This window comes from Paramisgurnus dabryanus, chromosome 13, assembly GCF_030506205.2.
Source record: "Paramisgurnus dabryanus chromosome 13, PD_genome_1.1, whole genome shotgun sequence".
In the NCBI taxonomy this organism is placed as follows: domain Eukaryota; kingdom Metazoa; phylum Chordata; class Actinopteri; order Cypriniformes; family Cobitidae; genus Paramisgurnus; species Paramisgurnus dabryanus.
Window position 1 is genome coordinate 31,007,060 of NC_133349.1, and position 22,987 is coordinate 31,030,046.

A 22,987-nucleotide genomic window follows, 5' to 3' on the forward strand; every position below is an offset into this window, starting at 1 on the left:
TATCGGTGGTTTATCTGGTTATACTAGCTAAGATGAAAGAGGATTCGATTTATTTGTCATCTGGTGCTTTGACAATATTTGATGTCACCAAATGACATCATCATGCAGTTAGCCTTTGCATCTTTTATTTGAACTTCTGTTGTTGAGTGGTTTGACAATGGTTTGTGTGTGTGGGTGCATGTGTGTTGTCAAACTGTATAAAAAGTCACATCACATCAGTTATCTATTGTAGTAAAGTTATTCAGTTTAAATTAGGGAGCACTACCACCATCTAATCTTCTAAATATTATCAAGATGAGCCTCTGAATCTCAGCATCTCTTCTCTTTTTGTCACATATATAATCATCAGTAGTAATCTAGAGTAAACATTATTATTATCATAAGATTCTAATAGCCCATCCTCACCCCATGGCGTCAATATTTGACGCCACTTGACCATGCGTCAATATGTTACGCGGAGGGTATACCCTTCGCGTCATTTTTTGACGAACTGGGGACTTCAATACTATTGAGTCCGTTGCATTCTCTTTCCTATTTTCGTACCATTTTCTTACCATTTTCGCGTCGGTTTAGGGTTAGATTTACATAATGACATCCCTACCCAAACCTAACTCTAACCCCAATGTCAGGCGACAACTGTTTAATTTCGCGTACCTAATAGTATTGAAGTCCCCAGTTCGTCAAAAAATGACGCGAAGGGTATACCCTCCGCGTAACATATTGACGCATGGTCAAGTGGCGTCAAATATTGACGCCATGGGATGAGGATGTGTTGATTCTAAAGGCACACCAACTCATGAACTATACATTAAAATGATTATTGATAACGCAATGATACCTCAGTAGACTATGATTTTTTTATTGTAATGAAATGATAATGGAAATGAAAAGCAAAAGAAAAGTAAACATAGAAAAGTAAACATAGAGTGCTCTCACAAACAAATAAGTATAATTAAACTGTAATTAAACATTAAAGTATTGACATTGTGCCTGTGTTCTCACCCTTTCATCTTTAGTATAAGAAACATAGGTTTTAAATATTCAGTCCTGTCAATCATTATTACAAGCGTATATAAGCAGCAGTCACTGATAATTCTTCAATCATCCCTCCTCTTTTCTTCTGCTCGTTTGAGCTCCGTTCAAGGACAGCAAGTTATGTTTGTTTACCATTAACTATTAATGGGCAGGCAAACTTGTGAACCACAGTTAATCTCATAACAAACACTTAATTCATGATCATAAACTCTGAAATAAGATATGTCCTTTTTTATAAAAATGTACATGTTTAATGTAAAACATATATGGACATATATTCTCTCTCTCTCTCTCTCTCTCTCTCTCTCAGTCTGTGGAGGTGTGTCTGGTGGGGGTGGAGCAAATCTCGAGTCACCTGGAAGCAGGAAGTATAAATAAAAAGGAAGGTGTTACAATGAAAGACGTCATAAAGCAGAGAGTTTACAGTGAAGTATCATCTTAGGATTTACAGTATGGTATGTCTGATATATGTTTTCTCTTCTCTCTATTGTTTTACATTTAATACAGTTACACCGAATGCTTCTCATTTCATTTGTTTACTTTTACTTTACAAAAACTTTACAAAGTTTGTTCATTTCCTCATAATCTTCTGTCCTCTGTGTGTAAGCTAACTTGACCTGAGGGTTCACTGATGATTTGTTTTTTTCAATGTGGTTACAGCATTAAGCATTTGTATTTGATACTCACGTGTGTAGTTAAGTACACCTATTCTAGGCTCTCAGTATAATCTACAGTTTTGTTGAACTGACAGACAGATGTAGATTTATCTTTCATGTGAACACAAGCATGTTACTTCATGTGCATGTTTAACTTAGTTTTCCTCAACTTGCTTTCTGTCAATTTGTTTCAGTTTCGGCCTCATTCAGACTCAACAGCAACATTATGGATGGCACGAAAGCTCTCACACTAAAGAGCATCACACATCGCCATGCAATCCAGGTGTCACCATCAATCCACCGGCCTGGGCCACGACGGGCCGAACCTCTCTGACCTACAGATGAAGGTGGACTTCTTTCGTAAGCTGGGTTACTCTCCACAGGAGGTCAAAGCCGCCCTGCGCAAGCTCGGCCTGGGTACGGACACTAACGCGGTGTTGGGGGAACTGGTTCGCTCCGGGGCGAAGGCTGTGCCTTTCTCAACCTCTGAATGTGAGGAGGGTTTTGGTTTGTCCGGTCGTGGAGGAGGCTCTTCTAGGGGACCAGGTTCAAGAGAGTCCACGCCAGAGGACACCGCTGAAGCCGAGAGTGACCTGAAACCCATAGTCATTGATGGCAGCAATGTGGCCATGAGGTGAGGACGTTTACCTGTGCCTTTCTTAATTTTATGTATTTGCCGGATGTTTTATTCAAAGTGCATTATACAGTTAATTTCGCATTAGCTTTTGCACCGCTGTACCACAGAAGCAGAGTTATTTTCTTGTGCAGTCTCCTAATGTTGTAAAATAAAGATACTGTAGACTCAATGCTAAACCTGGGGAGTTTATGGTTCACTGATGCAGCTGTTCTGAAGAAATTGCATTGGAGAAGATTTCCTTTGAACCGGTAACAACAATGGCTGTGTTTCCATTACAAATTTGGGCAAATGTTATGCAATATTTTCTAAATGTCGATAAAAACAATTGTGCAATTACGGTGTTTCCATTAATCGATAATATCTGCCTAAAACATAGTTTTTGCTCTCGAAATTCATTTGAAACATCACGTCGATGGATGATGGCTATTTTAAGCCACTATTTTAATCTAAAGAGATGTGGGAGTGTTATCCAAACATTAATGCCAACTTATGATGTGTTTCTGAGGGGTTTTAGTACACACCGCATCATCTTATAATAATGATTATGTCATTTACATACATCACTTGGCCTAAAAAATGCGAATAAACTGTTTCCATTGCAGTTTTGCAAATTATAAAAAACCACCACATGCGATAGTAAAACTGTTTTTGTGATATAGTGCAATTTTTGCAAAGTTTCCATTGACTGTATTTTTAATCCGCACTGTCAATATGATAATTTAAAGGGTAATGGAAACACAACTATTGTTCATTTAACTTCCTATTCCGGTTGTAAAAGAAACTTTTTCATGTTATTCCCCAGGATATAATATTATAATAATTTTGTGTTTGTTTCTTTTCCTTTTTGGTTATTGAAAATATATCAGCTCTCTTATGGCACTCTTACCGCTTCCTTGCATGTTGTCTTGGACTTTGAACTTCAGAACAAGGGTTTTACTTGCTTTGTGAATCTCCAATATGCAAATCCTACACAACACACAATGTTTAACCATTTCACATCCTGTAGGCCGAAGCTGTCACACACATCATACATTCCAGACACATTGCTCATGCAGCATGTACGTGAAGGATTTTATTTTTTGAAAACTTGAATTGTTTTTTAAGTCTCTCAAACTCCTGGATCAATGTTTTAATCAAAGATACCCCAACCTACAATTAACTCAAACCCTAACCATTTTTAAACCCTCAAATGAGTGTGAAATAATAGTTTGAGTATTTCTTAAAAGCCCCTAAACCTGAATCTAGCATACACACCAATCCTACTCCTGCAATCTGATTTAATGAAAATGACAATGGTGTTGATCCAGGATCACATCCTAGTTGGTGAAATCACGTTCACCGTGTCGGTCATGTATCTTCATATTCATAAAGATCAGGTTGGATGGATCTGATCTTTATTGATGCATCCTACTTTCAATGCATCTTGGCATAACGTACATAAATGCATTGCACTGCACTGTTCATAACAGGTCATAATGTACATAACCGTGTTATGTATTTCTACAGTGTTATAAAGGTTGTCAGTTGTACCATAAGCATTTCTAACAGACATCTTTCAAGCATTGCAGGCGGGGCTTCCAGTTGTTGTCTTAATAGACTTTACAGACTTTTGTGACTATGCAGATCAGGTCTTGTTTGAACTTGCATTCATGTTGCATTATAAGCAAATTCAAAACTGGTTACTGCACTCATTGAACCTGGGAACTGTTTTGCTTTGCACATTGATGTGTTTTCCAGTAAACATACTGTATAGATGGAATGACGAGACTTCATTCTGTCTCATATCAGATAATCTTCAAGTTGTAAGATTTTCATCTGTTGTGCTTATCTAGTAAACATTGTCTATGCTTGGATGTAAAAATAATATTTTGCAATGCTTCTACTTATACTCTCATATTCTTTCAGCCATGGGAACAAGGAAGTGTTTTCGTGCAGAGGGATTGAGCTGGCAGTCAACTACTTCCTTGAGCGAGGACACAGGAACATTACTGTATTCGTGCCGTCCTGGAGAAGAGAGCAGCCCAGGCCTGATGTGCCTATTTCAGGTAAAGCCACTCCCTCATCACAGGAGAAATGAGTCATCATTAGCAACCAGTTCCTGTAAAAACAACTAACTCGGATTCTTTTAAACTTTATGACCAGGTCGGTGGCAAGTGATTTACTGACAGCTACTAACTCAACTGCATTTTTTAACACTGTGAGAAAAGCCAGCAGTGAACTGTATGACGTAGCATTACCTCATCATTCGTCATGACACTGTTACGAATGAACTAAAGCGATAACACATTTCTTATCTCCTCTCTTTCGTGTACTGTATGTGGTGTTGAGCGGTTATTTTCAACCCAGCGTCAGGTCAAAAAGCCCCTTGGGTTGTCATGAAACTTTGTTTACATGCACGTCTTACTATGATCATGCTTAATAAGATGATAATGTGTAAGGTCATGTAAATGCGTTTTTTTTTTTTAATCGGGGAAAGGACATAAACAACTTTAAAGAGATAGTTCACCCAAAAGTTCCTTAAAAATGAAATTATTTGGGGTTAATTAAGCAAAATCCAATTGGCACCATTTGCATTGCTGGTAAGCACCTTTACCAGATTTCTTGCACTTTTGTTTATGTGCGCATGTCACCATGTGTAATAGATAAACATTACAAACGTATGCAAAAGTAAAGTAAATGCATAAAAGTCTGCTCTTGACTCGTGTATTTTATGGAGAAACTGTGACCTTAAAAACTCTTGTTGCATTTAGCAGTATACTGTAGCTTCTTACGGGTTTCCTGACAGCTTCTTGAATAACTAGTAGATGTACTACAAGCGGTGCAGCACTGCCTGCGAGAAACCCCACAAATCTCTAAATCCTGTGTAAATGCAGAGTAGCCGGTTTATAAATTTGCATGTAACCGCATGAAAACAGCTTTCTGTAATAAGCTTGTTTTTTAATAGATTTACATTTATTTTGTGCATGTAAATACAATTAATGTTATTGTTCGTGATACAATTTTGATGTCACAGTCAGGGATGAAACATAGGAATGAATACCGGGGATAAGGGGGTATGCCGTTACAGCTTAAACTGTTTAGATTTGTAAAAAAGGGATTGAGTTGTGAAAGGAAAGGATTCCTATATTCTAAAGTCTCACACATAAACGCAGATGAAGACAAATGCCTGAACAGAAAGCGTGTCTTTAACATATATGGATTAAGCTGTGTTCACCTACAGTACAGTACTGTGCAAAAGTCTTACCGTGGGTTCACACCAGCCGTGTTTGAGGCGTCCAAATCGCGTCTACCGAGCCTAGTTTGCTGCTTGAACAGTTTGAGTTTACTCGTTTAATTCATTCTAGTCATTGAGATATTCACGCGGAACTTTGCGTCATGGGAGGGGCTTCCGCGACTCAGCTCGCTTCCTGTAATCACGTCACTACTAACGCTAGCTCCTAATTGGTTAACGCGGCATGTTCAAAATTTTCAACTAGCGCTTTGCCGCAGCAATGCTCAATTCGCGCCATTCATGCGAAAGGGATGCGCAATTGATGCGGAATCGCGTCTAGTGTGTGCTCTCTTGGCACGGTGGCCTAACTGTGCATTCAGACCGTCAAAGTGGCCGGAAGTCATTTATTTTCAATGAGAGCCGGCGGCGACCTCCAGCGAGCAGCAGCGCGGTGCGTTATGTACAGCGTGAGCGTCAAGGAGAGTTGAAATCAACTCAACTTTATGGTAATGAGATATGACGCGGTTCGGCGGCAACCAATCGGAAGGCGGAAATGTTCGGCGGCAACCAATCGGAAGGCGGAAACCTCCGTCTGAGAGGAGTTCAGAGAATGCATTCGAGCGTCAGAGCGTCCACTACAACTTTTCTTTAGCGTCGTTGGCAGGGCAGCCAGAGCTTTTATTGACGCTCTCGCCGGTGGCGGTCTGAATGCACAGTAAGACTTGCACAGTACTGTATCAGAAACGATGTTGGGTTTAATGTAAGCTTTGTCTAATAATAATTTATGAGACACACATTAAGTGAAAACAGTATCCAGAAATACACAAGATCATGCAGAAATACATGCACAACAAATGCACTAAACACATACATGCAAACGGTAGCACGTACTGCTTAAAGTACAATGAAAACACATGTCAAACATTTTATGACACCTTTTACAAACAAAGTTGAATCTATAAACTGTCATCTTCAAACCACTAGTAAGGTGAAGCAGAGGATTTCTGTCTTTTATCCACTATGCAAATTATAGTGAGATTGTCTGCATGTACTGTACTGTATGGGTGTGTAATACTGTATGTCCTCGGCTCACGATGAATCACAGAGCAATATTATCCACCATATGATCTTTGTTTTTGGACTCATTCAGGTTTAGCTGAACAGCTCAGGGGTGTGAGATAATAATCTTGTTGCTTTGTGGACCGTCTGTTTTCTGTAAACACGCCCCGCTCACATTCCACAAATCAATTCGCTCAAGAAGAAAAATAACTGAGACAAAAGAATAAGGAAGTTTCCTGCAGGGAATTCCCCACCAGGAAGTTCAAGATTTTCCCTTATCACCGGTTTCATGCGGCTTTTAGTCTACTGCTGTGTAAATAATTATTTATTGTTCAATGATAGTGTATTCATGGGGATATTGCGATTGCAGCCGTAACTTACGACAGCATTGGTTTATTTATAAATGTAAAGCAGTGGAAAGCAAGAACCTTTGAATGCAATGTGTTCATTTTCTTTTCCAGATCAACACATTTTAGATGAGCTTGAACGGAAGAAGATTCTTGTGTTTACGCCTTCACGAAGGGTTGGAGGAAAGCGTGTGGTCTGCTACGACGATCGCTTTATTGTGAAGCTAGCTAATGATAATGATGGCGTAATAGTGTCTAACGATACATACCGGGATCTGCAGAGCGAACGTCCGGAGTGGAAGCGGTGCATTGAGGAGAGACTGCTCATGTACTCTTTTGCCAATGACAAGTATGTCTTTTTAATAACACAATATTTATCACTGTTTAAGCTGCTAAAGTGTTCCTACACAACATTACTGTTTCACTCTGCACAGGTTCATGCCACCAGACGATCCTCTCGGCCGTCATGGGCCCAACTTAGATAATTTTCTTCGAAAGAAAACAATGTTACCGGACCAAAAGCGGCAACTCTGTCCATATGGTAGGTACTTCGGCACCTTAGATAGCTAACCACTGATCAAATGAATTAACATTTTAAATCAGTAATGCACAAACATATTGGACAATTGTATTTTATATACACTGACCATTAGCCATACTGTACACGTCACCATGCAAAGTGTGCGATAAGAAGTTAACAGTCTTGTGTATTTCTCATTCTTCAGGTAAAAAGTGCACATACGGAATCAAGTGTAAGTTCTACCACCCTGAGCGTGCCAACCAATCGCAACGTTCGCTAGCAGACGAGTTACGAGATAACGCCAGACTTGCGGACGGCAGAGGAACCGGATCACAGAGAGACGTTCAGAAAAGATATGATGCCGGTTTTGGCTCTTGCTCTGCGTCACTGGAGCAAGAACTGGAAGAGAAGCTCAATCTAGAATGTGAAGAGAGAAACGACCGTTACTGGGACGCCATTTTCTCAGCAAAAAAGCCTCCAGCCGCCAGTGCTGCATCAGGTCTACAACCTCAGTTCCCAACAAACCCTTCATCCATTTTCAGTTCGGACTCTGGCCTCGGCTCCTACGTCAGCCAGTTTTCCGAGTCGTGTCACAGTCTTGAGGAGCAACACAAGATGAGACACAATCATCCATTGATGTCCAGCTCATCAAACCCCATCTTGTCGGCAGGTGGCCCGCACTGCGGTGACAACAAGAGGTCTTATTCCTGTAACTATCAGGCCGGCTGTAACGCCTACGGCTCTGTTCCTATGTCCGGGCCTCTCCAGCATTACAGTCTACCCGCTTACATGCAGCAGAGTAGCTGGCCTTACGCTTTCTACCTACCACAGATGCATGCGAACAGCTTACCAGAACCTCTCCCCAGCCCCAATGCCCACAGCTCGCCTGACAGTTATGGACGCCTGCGCAGCCAAGTCGTGAAACCACAGGAAGATCGTGAAGAGGTCCGGAGGAAGCTTTATGCCATTTTTAACCCACATCATGTTGACAGAGTTATGGACATGTTCCCACAGCTGATAGATGCCCAACAACTTGCTGCAGAGGTTCTCAAACTCAAATCAAAGGGAGAATTTTTCTGAGGATTGGACGATGTTTCGAATGTCGCTTAAACCACTTATCACATAGTACATGTGGTAACTATGTATGACTAGAAAGTCAATTGTTTCTCTATCGTTGTTTTTCAAAGGTTGATGCACATTGCATCTAACTTGTAGCACATGGCAAGACTACATGTGCAGTTTTAATGGAAACAGAAATGTATTTTGGAAATTCTAAATAGTTTAAGTGTAATGTGTACATGTAAGGAATAATTGACTGATTGAATTATTTATAAATATTGGTTATGCTGTTATATTGTGGGTGTGCATTATTTATAAATAATTCAAAGGACCGGAGTCAATTAATCCTCTTATACCACGGTTACCACAGACATTGCTCTGGTGGATATTTTAAGACATTTGACTCTTCTGGTGTGTGTTTACTGAAACATAATCAACACCTGTGGAACATTTCTCAACCAATCAGAATAAAGCATTCAACAGGCCCCGTGGTATAAGTAGAAATAATACATTAAGATGTGATTACTTGGTCTGAAGGTAATAATTGAAATGAATGTAAGAAATACAACTTGTGACTGCTTGTCAATTTTGCTGTACTTCCTTGTTCCAGTCATAAAAGCTGGAAATCCCCCAAAGCATTTTTCTGACATTATCTGGATCAACATACATTGTAAAGTGTTATCATTTCTTCGAAGTTGTCTTTTATATTCCTTTTTATCAAGTCACACTCTTAAAAATAAAGCTTTCCTAAGGTTTCTTTGTCAGATTCAATTCTTCTAGAAAAAAACCTTTAACATCCACAGAAAATTTCTGTTGCACAAATGCTTGTTTGCATTGGAGAAATGTCTCAGTTCCTGACACTATTAAAGGTAAAGTAAGAAATGCTTGGACTGAATGGTTCTTCTGTGGCATCGCTGTAAAGAACCCATTGGGGCTGTTTACACTTGGTATTAAGATGTGTTTTTGTCGATCGGATCACAAGTGGACGAGAGCGACACATTACGTTTACACCTGGTATTTAAATCCGTCTCTTTTGTCCACTTTCGACCGCTTCTGTCCTGAATACTGTGAGGGAGCGGTCCGTGAGACGGTGGGCGAGTCTCTCTGCTGTCATTCAAACGCGAGCGGGAGTAATTATGAGTTTATATGGACGCAAACTTATATTATGTCGGAGCCCGCTGCTTGTTTGGCAAGTATACATGCTGCACAGTGTTTTGTACGTTTATATGTTGGAGCTTTCTCTGTATTATCAGCGCAATTGATGAAATAGGATCGCGCAACTTTCACGCTTTCAAAACGAAACTACGGAGAACACCCGCAGTAGTTTAATCAATGAAAGGCTTCACCGTATGTTCACGCCAGAAGTCAAAAAAAGACGTGAAACTTGTGTTTAATACCTCAGATTAGATAAATGGGCGGAGAAAAGGCACATTCAACCACATTTGCGTTCCGCAACTCCAAAGCGATCCGATCGAAAGTGGTTTCGACTACCTCTGGATGTGGTTGAAAGTAGGGCTGGGTATCGATTCAGATTTTCCAGATCGATTCAATTTCGATTCACAAGCTACCAAATCGATTCAATTTCGATTCTTGATTCAATTTTTGATTCTGGTTCTCGGACCGGTTTTTATACTCTATTCAACTCAATGAATATAGATTTAATACAAATACTATATTAATAAAAAGAACAGTGAACAGCAGGTTACAAGTGGGTAATTAATAAAATCGACGAAGCACCTGAAACCGCCATTTTAAGCACTGAATGAATGAATGACAGGCTTGCCTCTTGCTCCTTGGTAACATGCGCTAGACAAAAAAGAGGGTGACATCTAGTGAAGAAGACTAGTAATTCGATTAATGTTAATCTTTCGTTCAATGTTTGCAGAAATAAATTTGAAAGAAAAAAAACGATTCTGCTCTTTGAGAATCGATTCTGAATCGACCACGTTTTAAAAAACGATTAATCGAAAATCGATGTTTTTGCCCAGCCCTAGTTGAAAGTGGTCGAAAGTGGACGCGTTCAAAACGTTTTGAACACCGTTTACACCTGGCATTAACGTCGTCCACTTGTAATCCGATCGACGAAAACGCATTTTAATGTCAAGTGTAAACAGCCTCATTGAAGCACCTTCACCATTAGTAGTGTAGATTTTTTTCTGTGATAGTTCAAATCTTTCAAGCTCCACAAACTACTGTAGCTTTTCATCATCATTAATATTCCAACTTCCCTTTTCAGATACATGAAGACCAAATTCTTTGCACAATTTAGTAATGATTTTTCAGGAAAAAAGTTAAAATTGAATGCATTCATTTAACATAATGACTAAACCATTAAGATAATGTTATGTACAATATACTGTTGTTTTATTCACCTTTTTCTAACTGCCCTGTACCATGGGTATTTATGTAATATTACACTGTTGTGTCCAGTGTTGGGGAAAGTTACTTTTAAAAGTAATGCATTACAATATTAAGTTACTCCCCAAAAAAGTAACTAATTGCGTTACTTAGCTACTTTTCATGGAAAGTAATGCTTACATTACTTTTAAGTTACTTTTGCATTACTTTTTCTTACTTGGCTGAGGCTTGATCGCTTTCAGACCTTGCAGATGTTTTTTATGATCGCTCTGGCCTGCCATCTCCGTTTTTGACTCAAACTGTTCCCCCTCAGGCGCACAGTGTGCGTAGTTCTATCTTAATATGTTCAGTTTAATTCAGTACATTATTTTATTTTTAAATTGAATTAATTAAATTGAAAAGTAACTTGCATTACTTTTTTAAAAAAGTAACTCAAATATTAATGTGTACATTTATAAAGTAATGCGTTACTTTACTCGTTACTTCAGAAAAGTAATATTATTACGTAATGCACGTTACTTGCAATGCGTTACCCCCAACACTGTTTGTGTTGTTGTCTATCTAACTGTGCTAATATGAGCAAATGCACGGCCCTGCACTGTCATTGAGTACAAGCCCAGTTTCATCTCGTGTCTTCATTACACAGTACATTACTAAAGTTGTAAAATCTTGGAGAATTGAATATTGTTAAAGGTGCAGTGTGTAAATTTTTGCGGCATCTTGTGGTGAGGTTGCAAATTGGAACCAACGGCTCAGTCTACTGCTCAACCCTCGCTTCTAAAACGCATAGAAAAGCTATGGTAGCCGTCACAGGACAAACATGTCACCTTCGGAGACAACCAAGTAAACAAAGTTTGTCCATTAAGGGCTTCCGTAGAAACATGGCGGCACAAAATGGCGACTTGCATGTAAGGGGACCCTCTGTATGTAGATAAAAAAATGTAATTCTAAGGTAATAAAAACATAACGGTACATTATTAAATGTTTTTATGCACCACTGATAATAAAGCTATGTATATTATATTGCATTTCTGTCAAGAGATCCTTTTAAAACTTACACACTGCACCTTTAACTTTCATGTTTAATCCGGTTGTTAAGTCTGACGTCATGCACCGCTTCTGGGTCCAATCGCTCACAAATGTCATAGAGAAATCACGACTACAATACACTTGTTTCATAATGAAAAAGTACCAAAAACACCTGATCCTAATTTTTATCTCCATAACAAAATCCGAGATGACCACGCATGGATTTATAGACTGGATTTTTTATGAATGATTAATATATTGCTGTCTTTGATTTGGGAAGCCTGAGACTGCAGTTTACAAGCAAGTTTATAAAATTTTCGCTTAAATGTGTCCTATAAATAATTAGTTCTCATAAATGGCTGTTTAAATGTGGTGGCTTGGAGCTGGAAACTGTCATGACTTAACAAGCGTGAGCCTGAGTTTATAAAATGTTCGCTTAAATGTGTGATATGAATAAATAGTGCTCATAATTGTATGTTTAAATAATATCCACTATTGGAATGAGTGGAGGTTTGGACCCAGAAACGGTATTCCTTACGTCATCACTTAACAACCGGATATACTGTAGCCCATCATATGTGGTTCATGTTTGACATTATAGAGTCATATAGTGTCTAAATGATGTTTGAAGGCGAAGTGCATGATATCTGAAAAATGCTTTAGAAAAAAAGTTGGGCCGACTACCAAAACACACAATCAGCAGCCAATCAGCAGTAAGGGGCGTGTCTACTAAACGACACTGTTGCCTGGGTGGCCTATATGGGGGCGGATCTATCAAAAGAAGGTCCAGATTCTATTGGGGTAGGGGCGTGTTTGTTTAGGTGATTTAAATGTCAACATTAGCTTTCAGAGGTCATGCACCTCAGCTTTAAAGTGAACAGCAGATCAGCACTTCTCACTCAATGGATAAATGTACTCTGCTGCGATAAACATGAATTCAAACCCTGCAAATAAAATAATGATTTACATGTTTTATTTTTATTAAACTTAGGTTTTTAACCATTATAAATGATAGGTTACTTAATATAATATAATCACTAAGAAAGAAAAATAATCTTAAACTAGCGCCAACACTGAACTGAAGGTTAATAAAGACATTTCAGGAATCAGAAAGTATAAACAACATCTGATCTTAAGTCTTGTGGGTTTAGTAGAGCTGTTTATAGAGTTTAGTGATTTGTCCATACTTGTAATAAACAGTTCTATAAATTAGATTCTTTATCATAATGTGGGTAGTTAATAAGGTTAAACTCTCTTGATTGGTCAACATCTTCTTTATTCATTCATTCAGGCACTACGACATTACTACAGCACTAATTAAACCTTTTGAAAAACTTAAGTAAGTTTACATTTCTTTACAAAACTACAACCTTTGAGCTCAAGGTAATAAAATATTTTCCTAGCAGTTAACTCAAAGTCAAATGTTTTTTGTAAAATACAATCTGTTTTCAACTATTTATTATTTCATGAAGCTTTTATTAGTACTATTTAAGATAATTGTGTACCTAAATATGCCAGTATACAAACAAAATAACAATGTTTACTAATGGTATGTGTGTATCAAACCTGTCTGCATTTCGAGATAACAAAATTTATCTTCATATCATATTCTGATCTCATATTCTGTATTGTATAAGCAACTGTATAAAGGATGAAAGGGCCTTAAAGGGAAAACTGTGAGATTAGAGATTTGATCATAAAAACGTTTGTTCTTTTCTCCGTCCATGTGTTTATTCATTCACCTCTACAAGGAAGAAGGAAGTTTTTTATCCACCGAAAGTGTGTTATGAAAATGCAAATCATCTCTGTGTAAATCATGTGATTATTCTTTATTTCCTTAACTTAATTCACGGGAACATGCGATTTCCTTTTTATAAAAGGAAGCTAAGTGAGAAAAATAAAAAAACGGCGAACACACAACGATACACACGTGTGTGTGTGTAACATTAACGCAAAGATAACTCACAGCGTTAACTTTGTTAACATATTAACAAACATTTCTACACATTTGAACATCATGATCTCTCTTTGAGAAATCTGTTATGTTTCTCAAGATGATGTTTAAACATCACTTTAATGTTCATGTGTAAGATTATAATATATCAGCATCATGCGAAATTTCACTGTATTAAAATTTATCCCTTTATGATTCATCACTGATGTTTGTCTTATGAAATCAGAAAAAGTGCACACAATAAGTTCATCACATATTATCTGCTTCTTCTATGTAAACTTTTTTGTTATAGATGAGGCTTTCAGCTATTAATATTGAAGTATACTGAATAATTTAGCTTTGGAATGTATTACACATTGAATAACACTAAACGTTTCACATGATTACAGTAGTTTGACTAATAAGTGTAAATGTGTACAGATCCCATGTGGGCGTAATACCCCATGATGTCACCTGCTGAAATGAACTGAATCACCCTTCATTTACAAACTTGTTTTCGTTTTCTTTCACAGCTAAACACATAAACACGTGTCACTTTTAAAGTTCAAACGCTTCCTCCTGTTTCAGTTTAATATGTAGAGACGACTATTAGTAAACCTGTAACAAGACCGGTTCTCCTTTAAAGTCTAACCACTAGGGTTCAGTCAAAACATTGATCGCTGAATATTAGTCATTACTTTTGTGATGTCCTGTCTTTCACCTTCAAGGTAAAATAGTAACTCAGTTCACAGCGAGTAGTTATTATTCTATCTATTAGTAGGTTAAAGTGTACACAGGTGAATGGTGGATCCATGGAGACTTCACGGGTGTCAAAGTGCTCCTGTGTTTACTCCCAAGCCATTAACAGTTTACTGAACGCTACGAATGCACCGTGTCCAGCTTCACTGCAGAGAAAGACACAGAAGAATACAGTATTTTATGAAGATATCCAGAGTAAGACTAAATCTTAAAAATATAAAATAGTTACCCTGCTGAAAAAACCAACATGTGTATTGGTTACAATTCTGTTGTGAATTGTTCAGGAGAACGTGCAGGTTAACCGGCCTAAACTGGGCTGGTCTTTTCAGCAGAGTATAAAGAGTCATACCACTGAAAGTAGCATTGTCCCTCATATGTGCCATCATGTTCACCATTATCAGCAACCTCCAGTTCTACACCCATATGATAGTCGGATGAGTTCTGCACGTAGCCAAGGTATTGTAATGTACCCACGCTGATCCGTCCAGAGGGCAACATGACTCGAACCCTGTGCCCAATTTTCAGATCAAGGGGAGAGTGGGGCACAAACACCCGATGAGGTCTTACGGCTCCCATCCAGGACCTAACGCTGAATGAAGACATTTTACATACATTTCTCTTGCATATCAGACAATAAGTGTGTATATCATCAATAAGTTTGTGGACGCTTATTGTTTAATAATGGAGTTAAAGGGTTAGTTCACCCCAACATTATTTCATTAATCACTTACCCCTTCGTTCTAAACCACCAAGTCCTCTGATTGTCTTTAGAACACATTTTTAGATATTTTTGATGAAAACCAGGAGGCTTGTGACTGTACCATAGACATCAGTTTGTTTCACAATCAAGCCCAAAAAAGAATGAAAGACATTACCAGAAAGGTCCATGTGCCATCAGTAGTTCAATTAAAATATTATGAAGTGACGAAAGCACTTTTGTGCTCAAGAATACCAAACAAACAATTTTATTCAACAATTAGTTCTCCTCCAGACTACGGCGCATTCTGCTGACGTCACCTGTTGACATAGTTGCCAACGTACAGACACAGAATACTATGGCAAGTAATTTCTGCATTTATTCGGGCTGTTTAAAAAGCACCAATTATCTGATTCATGATTTTACATTTCCTTTGGTGTGTAAGTGTGTATTAGTACATGTTAACAATATGCAAAAGATACAAACCCCAACTTAAATGATGACGCACAGGGGCGTTGCACAAGATTTCGGGCCCTATGCATATGCAGTCCTGATGGGCCCCCATGCCCCACCCCATAATATATTTCAGACTTTTCAAGGGCCCTCTCTTCCTTTGGGACCTGGTTATCAGTACTGGTTTTACCCCCAGTACGACGCCCCTGATGACGCAAGTTATCGTTTCCAACGTAAATCTCTTTTCTTGGACTACAACGAACACACGGATTTTAGGCAACAGTTTACTTCCTGGGATTGGTGATGTTGACAAGACCGCAATTATCATAATTCCTCCTGCTTCGGACTCACAGTACGCAGTACGTTACTCCTGTACGCACCCAAATCTTTCAAACATGGTAAAGAGCATCACATGTGACGTATGTCAGAGGTATTCAAGCCAATCACAATGTACAGATTAGCTAATTTAGGGAAAGTTATAAACAACATCTGTGGGTTTCAGGAGTAGAGGGAAATCTGGAGCTACAAAAAAGTATGGTATGTGGAAAAAAATTTGTTTTTAACCATAAACCACGCGAACACATTGTATTATACCAAATGCACAAAATAATGTTGTTTTTAGCAATGTACTTTAAGTATTGCTTATTACATGATGGCTTAAATAAAAAAGGGTAAAAAAATGTTGCCAACTACGTCAACAGGTGACATCAGCAGCATGCGGCGTAGTCTGGAGGAGAACAAATTGTTGAATAAAATTGTTTTTTTGTTTTCTTTGCACACAAAAGTGTTCTTGTCGCTTCATAATATTAATATTGAACTAGTGATGGCCAGTGTGGGGGAAAGTTACTTTTAAAAGTAATGCATTACAATATTAAGTTTCTCCCCAAAAAAGTAACTAATTGCATTACTTAGTTACTTTTCATGAAAAGTAATGCTTAGGTTACTTTTGCGTTACTTTTTCTTACTTGGCTGAGGCTTGATCTCTTTCAGGCCTTGCATGTGTTTTTTATGATCGCAAAAATGTCAAGCTCTGGCCTGCCATCTCCGTTTCTGACTCAAACTGTTCCCGCTTAGGCGCATAGTGCACATAATTTTATGCTAATATGTTCAGTTTAATTAAATTAATTAAACCGAAAAGTACCTCGCATTACTTTTTTAAAAAAGTAACTCAAATATTAATGTGTACATTTATAAAGTAATGCGTTACTTTACTCGTTACTTCAGAAAAGTAATATTATTACATAATGCACGTTACTTGTAATGCGTTACCCCGGCACATGGACCTTTTCCGTAATGTCTTTCATTCTTTTCTGGGAAAATCGAATTGCGTTCTATGGGAAAGACACAAGCTGTCACAAGCTGAAAAATGTGTTATGAAGACAATAGAAAACTTGATGGTTTAAAACGAATTAATGATAAAATTGTCAATTGTCAAAATTTGTCATTACCAAATTTGTGGAAAAAAGTTTCCTTAATTTAATAAGCATAATCTCATAATTTGTACAGACAGATGATAGAAATGTATTATTTATGATGACACAGGTTTCTCATTGACCTGGTGCAAGATTCTGCAGGAACTACACTAAACTAAACATTTTTTAAGATCAGGTGACAGACAGTATTACATTTTTTTGTGTATAATGACTACAATTTGTTTTGTAGGGCCGAATAAAAGATCCACACATATCAGTATGTTTCAACTGGACTATTGCATTTCACAACAGCACTACAGCTCAAAACATCTTCACTGTCTGAAGTGACTAGTTTAAAGAGGACATGTCAATCATTTTTTAAGATGTCAAATAAATCTTTGATGTCCCCAGAGCACATAAGTTTTAGCTCAAAATACAATATAGAAAATGTATTATAGCATGTTAAAATTGCCACTTTGTAGGTGTGAGCAAAAATGTGCCGTTTTGGGTGTGTCCTTTAAAATGCAAATGAGCTGATGAAATGCAAACACTGATCACAATGATGGTGAATTATTTTTATATTTGAGTGCTGTGATTGGATAGTGCAGATGAAGGGGCGGTATTATTATAATAAGAGCTTCTTATGACATTATAAAGAGAGCCAAATTTCAATGACCTATTTTTTCACATGCTTGTAGAGAATGGTTTACCAAAACTAAGTTACTGGGTTGATCTTTTTCACATTTTCTAGGTTGATAGAAGCACTGGGAAACCAATTATAGCACTTAAACATGGAAAAAGTCAGATTTTCATGCCGTGGCCCCTTTAAGGTAAATACCTCGTGTTAGACACGTCCACACCTGAAGGGTAAGAAAGTTGACTGCCACACAAGCTCTTTTGGTCAGCATCTTCTCTAAGCATTTCCACTGTGAAAGCATTTCTTGGTTGTATGTGTCTAAGACCACCTGTAAGAATTCACATGTAAGGAAGACATTTACATTCTCACAAAAAGTCTCCTATATTGAAAAATTCTTACCAGAACCGTCCTGTTCTTTCTCTTCAGAGAGTCCGTTCTCCATGCCAGACTCTGTGAAGACCTCACTTGCCTCTTCTGAATCAGCATCTTTATAAAGTATTCCCGACCTCACCAGAATCTCTGAGGTCAACTAGAAGCAAACACAATAATGCTCTCTTTAACAGGGATTGATGCAAATAAAAAAAAACAGGTGTTCAAGTACATGATTTCCACAGGATCCACACACCTGGTCTCTAAGATCATGTTGTCTTCTTTGCAGTTTGATAAACCTCATTTCCCATGATGCTCTCTGATTGGAAATCTCGATCTTCAGTTCCTGAATCTCTTCTTCAGCTTTTAAAAGCCTCTTGTGCAGGGCGCTGGTGCGCTCACGCTGGGCTCTGCTCTCTGGTTTGCCTTTTCTCTCAGTCTCTAAATTTACGTCTGCTTTAATACATGACGGTTCAATGATGGTTAAATAATGTTGCATTATTTATGCAAAACCTAATAAAGTGTTATTAATTATGGAACAAACAGTCAAGTCAACTTTATTGTCACTATTGCATTTACAGGTAATGTAAAGCTTTGGTGTGTATTCCTGACAGGCTGAAGTCCATTAACTTTTGATGGTGTTGTCTGCTTGGGTACCAAAGGCCAAAAGTTACTTTGAGTATTTGTGCATACTGTGAAAGTAAATAAATGAGATTTTATTTCATAAGAAAGCCTGCCCTCTACTGGACAGCTGTAGTCAAAGCTAAATGTACTTTAATTTACAATTTTGCATTGTTTCAAAGCATAAAGAATAAACCGCAGAAAACTGGAATTGTATTAAGTATATAATGTATAGTTGTATCTTACATGAAAATGGCCCTTAAAAGAAGAAAAATGAAGAGCAAGGGTTTGATATTACATAAAGAATCTGCAATAATGCAACCCTATATCACGAAGATGTTTTAATCTTTTCCGTGACACTGTCGCGATTTTACATGACTGTATCATGCATTTCTGCCTACGTGTCAATTTCACATATAGGTTACTCAACTGCTTTTTCCTATTTACAAACCATTGTCGCTTCGGTTTAGGGTTAGATTTGGTGTTTGCGTTAGGATGTCAATTTAAGTATTGGTTTATACTATTTTTTCAGATTTTTTTTTATATTTTCTGATTTTTAAACCATTGTCGCTTGGCGTTAGGGTTAGAGTTTGGTTTGGGAAAGGATGTCATTTTATGTAAATCTAACCCTAAACCGAAGCGACAATGGCAAAAAAAAAATAGGACAAAACAGTTGAGTAACAATATGTGACAATGCTACCCAGTCTCATGTAGTTGCGTATAAATAGCACGAAATGTGAAAATCATGTAATACATATGGCTAATTCCAATTTGGCTTGCATATGATATGCCAGTCCTTCCCATTCACTTAAACGGCGCATCTTTTTTTTTTCGTTTTATTTATTGGTTTCTCAAATTTTCTGTTTTTTAAACGATTTTCTCTTGGATTTAGGGTTAGATTTTTAGATTTGCTTATGGAGGTTATTTAATATATAGGTTTCTCCATGTTTTTGTCCATATTTAAGCCAAGGTCGCTTGGAGTTGGGGTTAGAATTGGGGTTTGGGTTAGGATGTCATTTTTATTTAACAAAAAGTTGTTCTATCCCTAAACCCAAGGGAAAATGGTAAAAAATAGCAAAAAAATTGAGAAACCAATAAATAAAACGACAAAAAAGATGCGCCGTTTAAGTGAATGGGAAGGACTGGCGTATCACATGCACGCCAAATTGGAATTTGGTATATGTATCGCACGATTTTCACACTTCGTGCTATTTATACGCAACTCCATGAGACTGGCTTCGACAATGACACGTAAACAGAAATGCGTGATATGTTCACGTAAAAACGCGGAAAAACGTGACAGTGTGACAGAAAATGATCAAACATGTACGTGACTATTGGTACGTGATTTCATGATACTGGGTTGAATCATATCATGAACAGCAGTGGATAAAGCAAAGTGAAATGACATCACGATCATTAAATGCACCCAACACCATACACCTGCAAAACTAAAACAGTGACGTCTTTAAGATTGTAGCCAAACCATTACATGAAAAACTAGGTTAAGTAAGCAATAAGTGACGACGGGCCGCTGCATTATTCGAAAAATAATGAATTATCTTTATTGGCCGGATATCATTTGCAATTAAATGCTGACAAGCTTTCTGAGCGACATCTGGTATTTTGTATATCGTGTGCTTTATGGGTAATATGAGCAAACAGTGAGTGGGAAGTGTGGTTACACTTTTAGATCACTGTGATCCACACATTATCCACATCTTGTGAGCTTCATTGAGAAATCATATTGTTGACTGGGAATGTAATAGACAGTAAAGGCTTTCTACTCAAGCTTATGATAAACATATGAGTGAGATAACTTAACTACAGGTACATTGAAAAGCAGTCAAATAATGTCAAGAGTTACCTGGGGTTGCTTGAAAATGAGGTTTATCAATAGTGTCAGGCACAGGCGGTGGCCACGATGCACATTTTATTGCATGATATGGGCTGACCTACAGAAAATCGAAAGAATGAATAAAGTGAATTAAAATGAATAAATGTATAGAGTTTATAAAGGTTGCCATAGACAAAGTTACCCAGAAAAATCGCCATGTCCAAAACAGACCCTTGAGAGTCCAAACAACAGCTGACCACGGCACATACGAAGCCATTTTATGGTAATGTTACATGGTGTTTTTATTCCTGTAGCACATGAAACAAATCCTCTTTACAGAGCAGATGAATCAGTACAGTCAATCTCTGTAAAATGAAGGCAAAAATACTAAGTTACTTCAGTGCCTGAACCTTCATTCAATACAGACACATGACTCTTTAGCCATTATATAGTGATCTACTTCCTACTTGAGTTTAAACTCCTTTCACACAGACATGACTGAAAGAAAATACCTTGATATAAATGACTGGTTAAATGAATGGCTCCTGTACTGATCTTCAGTTGATAAATCTCTTTCTGTTGATATGTTTCTCCTCAGGTTTGACTGAAGCACCCAGATCAACCGTTGCTAAGCGAGTCTCAGACGCGTCAAGCCCAGAGACGAAATCCAGGCTAATCTGATTAGTGAATGAGCTACGTTCCCTTGCATCTCAATGCATACTATGGTACCTGATCCTATTTTCTACCTGATCCTATACATCTGTATATCTTTGTAGTGAATAGTGATCAACTTTCAGGATGTAGATGCATTGAAATAGGTCTTAAGAGCAGGGAATAAATGACAGGTTAGCACTGTATGCTTCACAGGCTAACCGAAGGCATCTGATCCAACAGAAGTTTATAAGAAGTGTTTCCCTCATGTTTTAAAACATTAATCATCCCAGCAAGTTAAAATCAGAATTTTAGTAGTCTGCCTCACTAGATCCACTACAGTTTTAGTTAGTAAGTTAGTTGGTTAACTTTATTGTCCATTCTTTCTGTCACAGAGCAGAAATTTGTCTTTGACACTGGTGTAATACATAGCAAATAAAAACATCCACTTAATTACATTTCAATACTCATATCAATCACAAATGCATCCACCTAACTAGGGGTGGGCGATATGAACAAAATCTTCTATCACGATAGGATTCATTTTATATCATGATAACGATATGTATCACGGTAGAGTTTTTTTTATGTTTAATAAGGTTAAAATCTTTAATACCATAGAAATGTTCATAATTTAACCTTATACAAGCATAAAAAGAAGATAAAAACAAACAAAACTCAAGATAAACAGTCAATGATTAAGGAATGATAATAAATTATTATGTATGCATGTATATATTTTATATTTTAAAATTAGGTAACTTCCCCTTTAAGAACGGATCCATACCGTTACACATGCATTTTCTCTTTTAGCTGTTCACTTTCTCTTAAGCTCTAAATAATTGTATTTATGAGGATACTTGCAAAGATGGGAAATATTGGCACATATATGTATTTAAGGCCAATACAGCGGGAAAAATGCTCACGAGCTAAATGAGCAGCAGTTGCGTATAGATCTGTAGTTTGTGTTTCAATGGCCTAAAATAAGTTGTTATAAACTGCGGTGCCTAAATACGTGTACAAACGTTACGTTTTCGTGACCACGCACACAGGAGCGTTACGTGGGTGCGTTACATCAAAATAAAAACACATTTCTACCAGTTAATCATGTCTAACGGTTTATCGCCCACCCCTAGACCTAACTGCATATCCCAGACTGATCTGACGGAAAGTCGTGTTATAGTCACGCAAAATTTGATCTGTGTCCATGGCACGAACTTCAGCTTTATTTCGTGCCTTGAGCTCGAATGTCTCGAAATTATTTAAAGATATGAAAATGATTCATACGAGCATCAGGTTTAGTGGATAAAACACTTCCACATAGGACGTCCTATGGATGTCCTACAAGATGGCCGAGCTCATTCAGTTTTCGAGTGGTAGGACGTAGGAGCATGGAAACGAGGAAGCATATTTAGAAGCACCCCTTACATCAGATGCTGACTGTATAACTGCAGTATTAAAGACCTGCCACCAGATGGTATGTGCATCCTATTTTCAAATGTACTGTAGTTCAAACATTTACTAAACACAGTGAGGCTCAAACTAACACATTTTGGTTTTTGTAGACCCTGCTGTTATTGTTTGTAGACTCTACCGTTCTCATACAATTACACCGAAAGTGAGAGAAGTGCAAATGCTACAGTTTACTCTATAGGTGAGTTTCATTGTAACAGGCAGAGGGTTTGCTAGAAAATTCAGTTTAAACAC

General features: G+C 37.7%; 2 protein-coding genes across 2 annotated transcripts in view; one reads left to right on the forward strand and one right to left on the reverse strand.

The window, feature by feature from the left end:
* Positions 1-1,351: 1,351 nt before the first annotated feature.
* Positions 1,352-9,279, forward strand: zc3h12aa (zinc finger CCCH-type containing 12Aa). The gene is made up of 6 exons (XM_065246346.2): positions 1,352-1,490; positions 1,886-2,325; positions 4,234-4,373; positions 7,060-7,294; positions 7,380-7,486; positions 7,671-9,279. Exons 2-6 carry the CDS (start codon positions 1,964-1,966, stop codon positions 8,543-8,545), a joined length of 1,719 nt encoding a protein of 572 aa, XP_065102418.2. The 5' UTR covers positions 1,352-1,490; positions 1,886-1,963; the 3' UTR covers positions 8,546-9,279.
* A 4,089-nt stretch (positions 9,280-13,368) lies between these two features.
* Positions 13,369-22,987, reverse strand: part of LOC135728333 (uncharacterized) — a 32,630-nt gene continuing 23,011 nt past the window's right edge. Inside the window, exons 2-8 of the mRNA XM_073811682.1 lie at positions 20,832-20,994; positions 20,660-20,747; positions 18,428-18,627; positions 18,202-18,331; positions 18,004-18,130; positions 14,953-15,192; positions 13,369-14,749 (exon numbers count right to left, since the gene is read on the reverse strand). Of these exons, the coding sequence (XP_073667783.1) occupies positions 14,692-14,749; positions 14,953-15,192; positions 18,004-18,130; positions 18,202-18,331; positions 18,428-18,627; positions 20,660-20,747; positions 20,832-20,906 (918 nt within the window). The 5' untranslated portion in view covers positions 20,907-20,994 and the 3' untranslated portion in view covers positions 13,369-14,691. The remainder of the gene's footprint in view (positions 14,750-14,952; positions 15,193-18,003; positions 18,131-18,201; positions 18,332-18,427; positions 18,628-20,659; positions 20,748-20,831; positions 20,995-22,987) is intronic.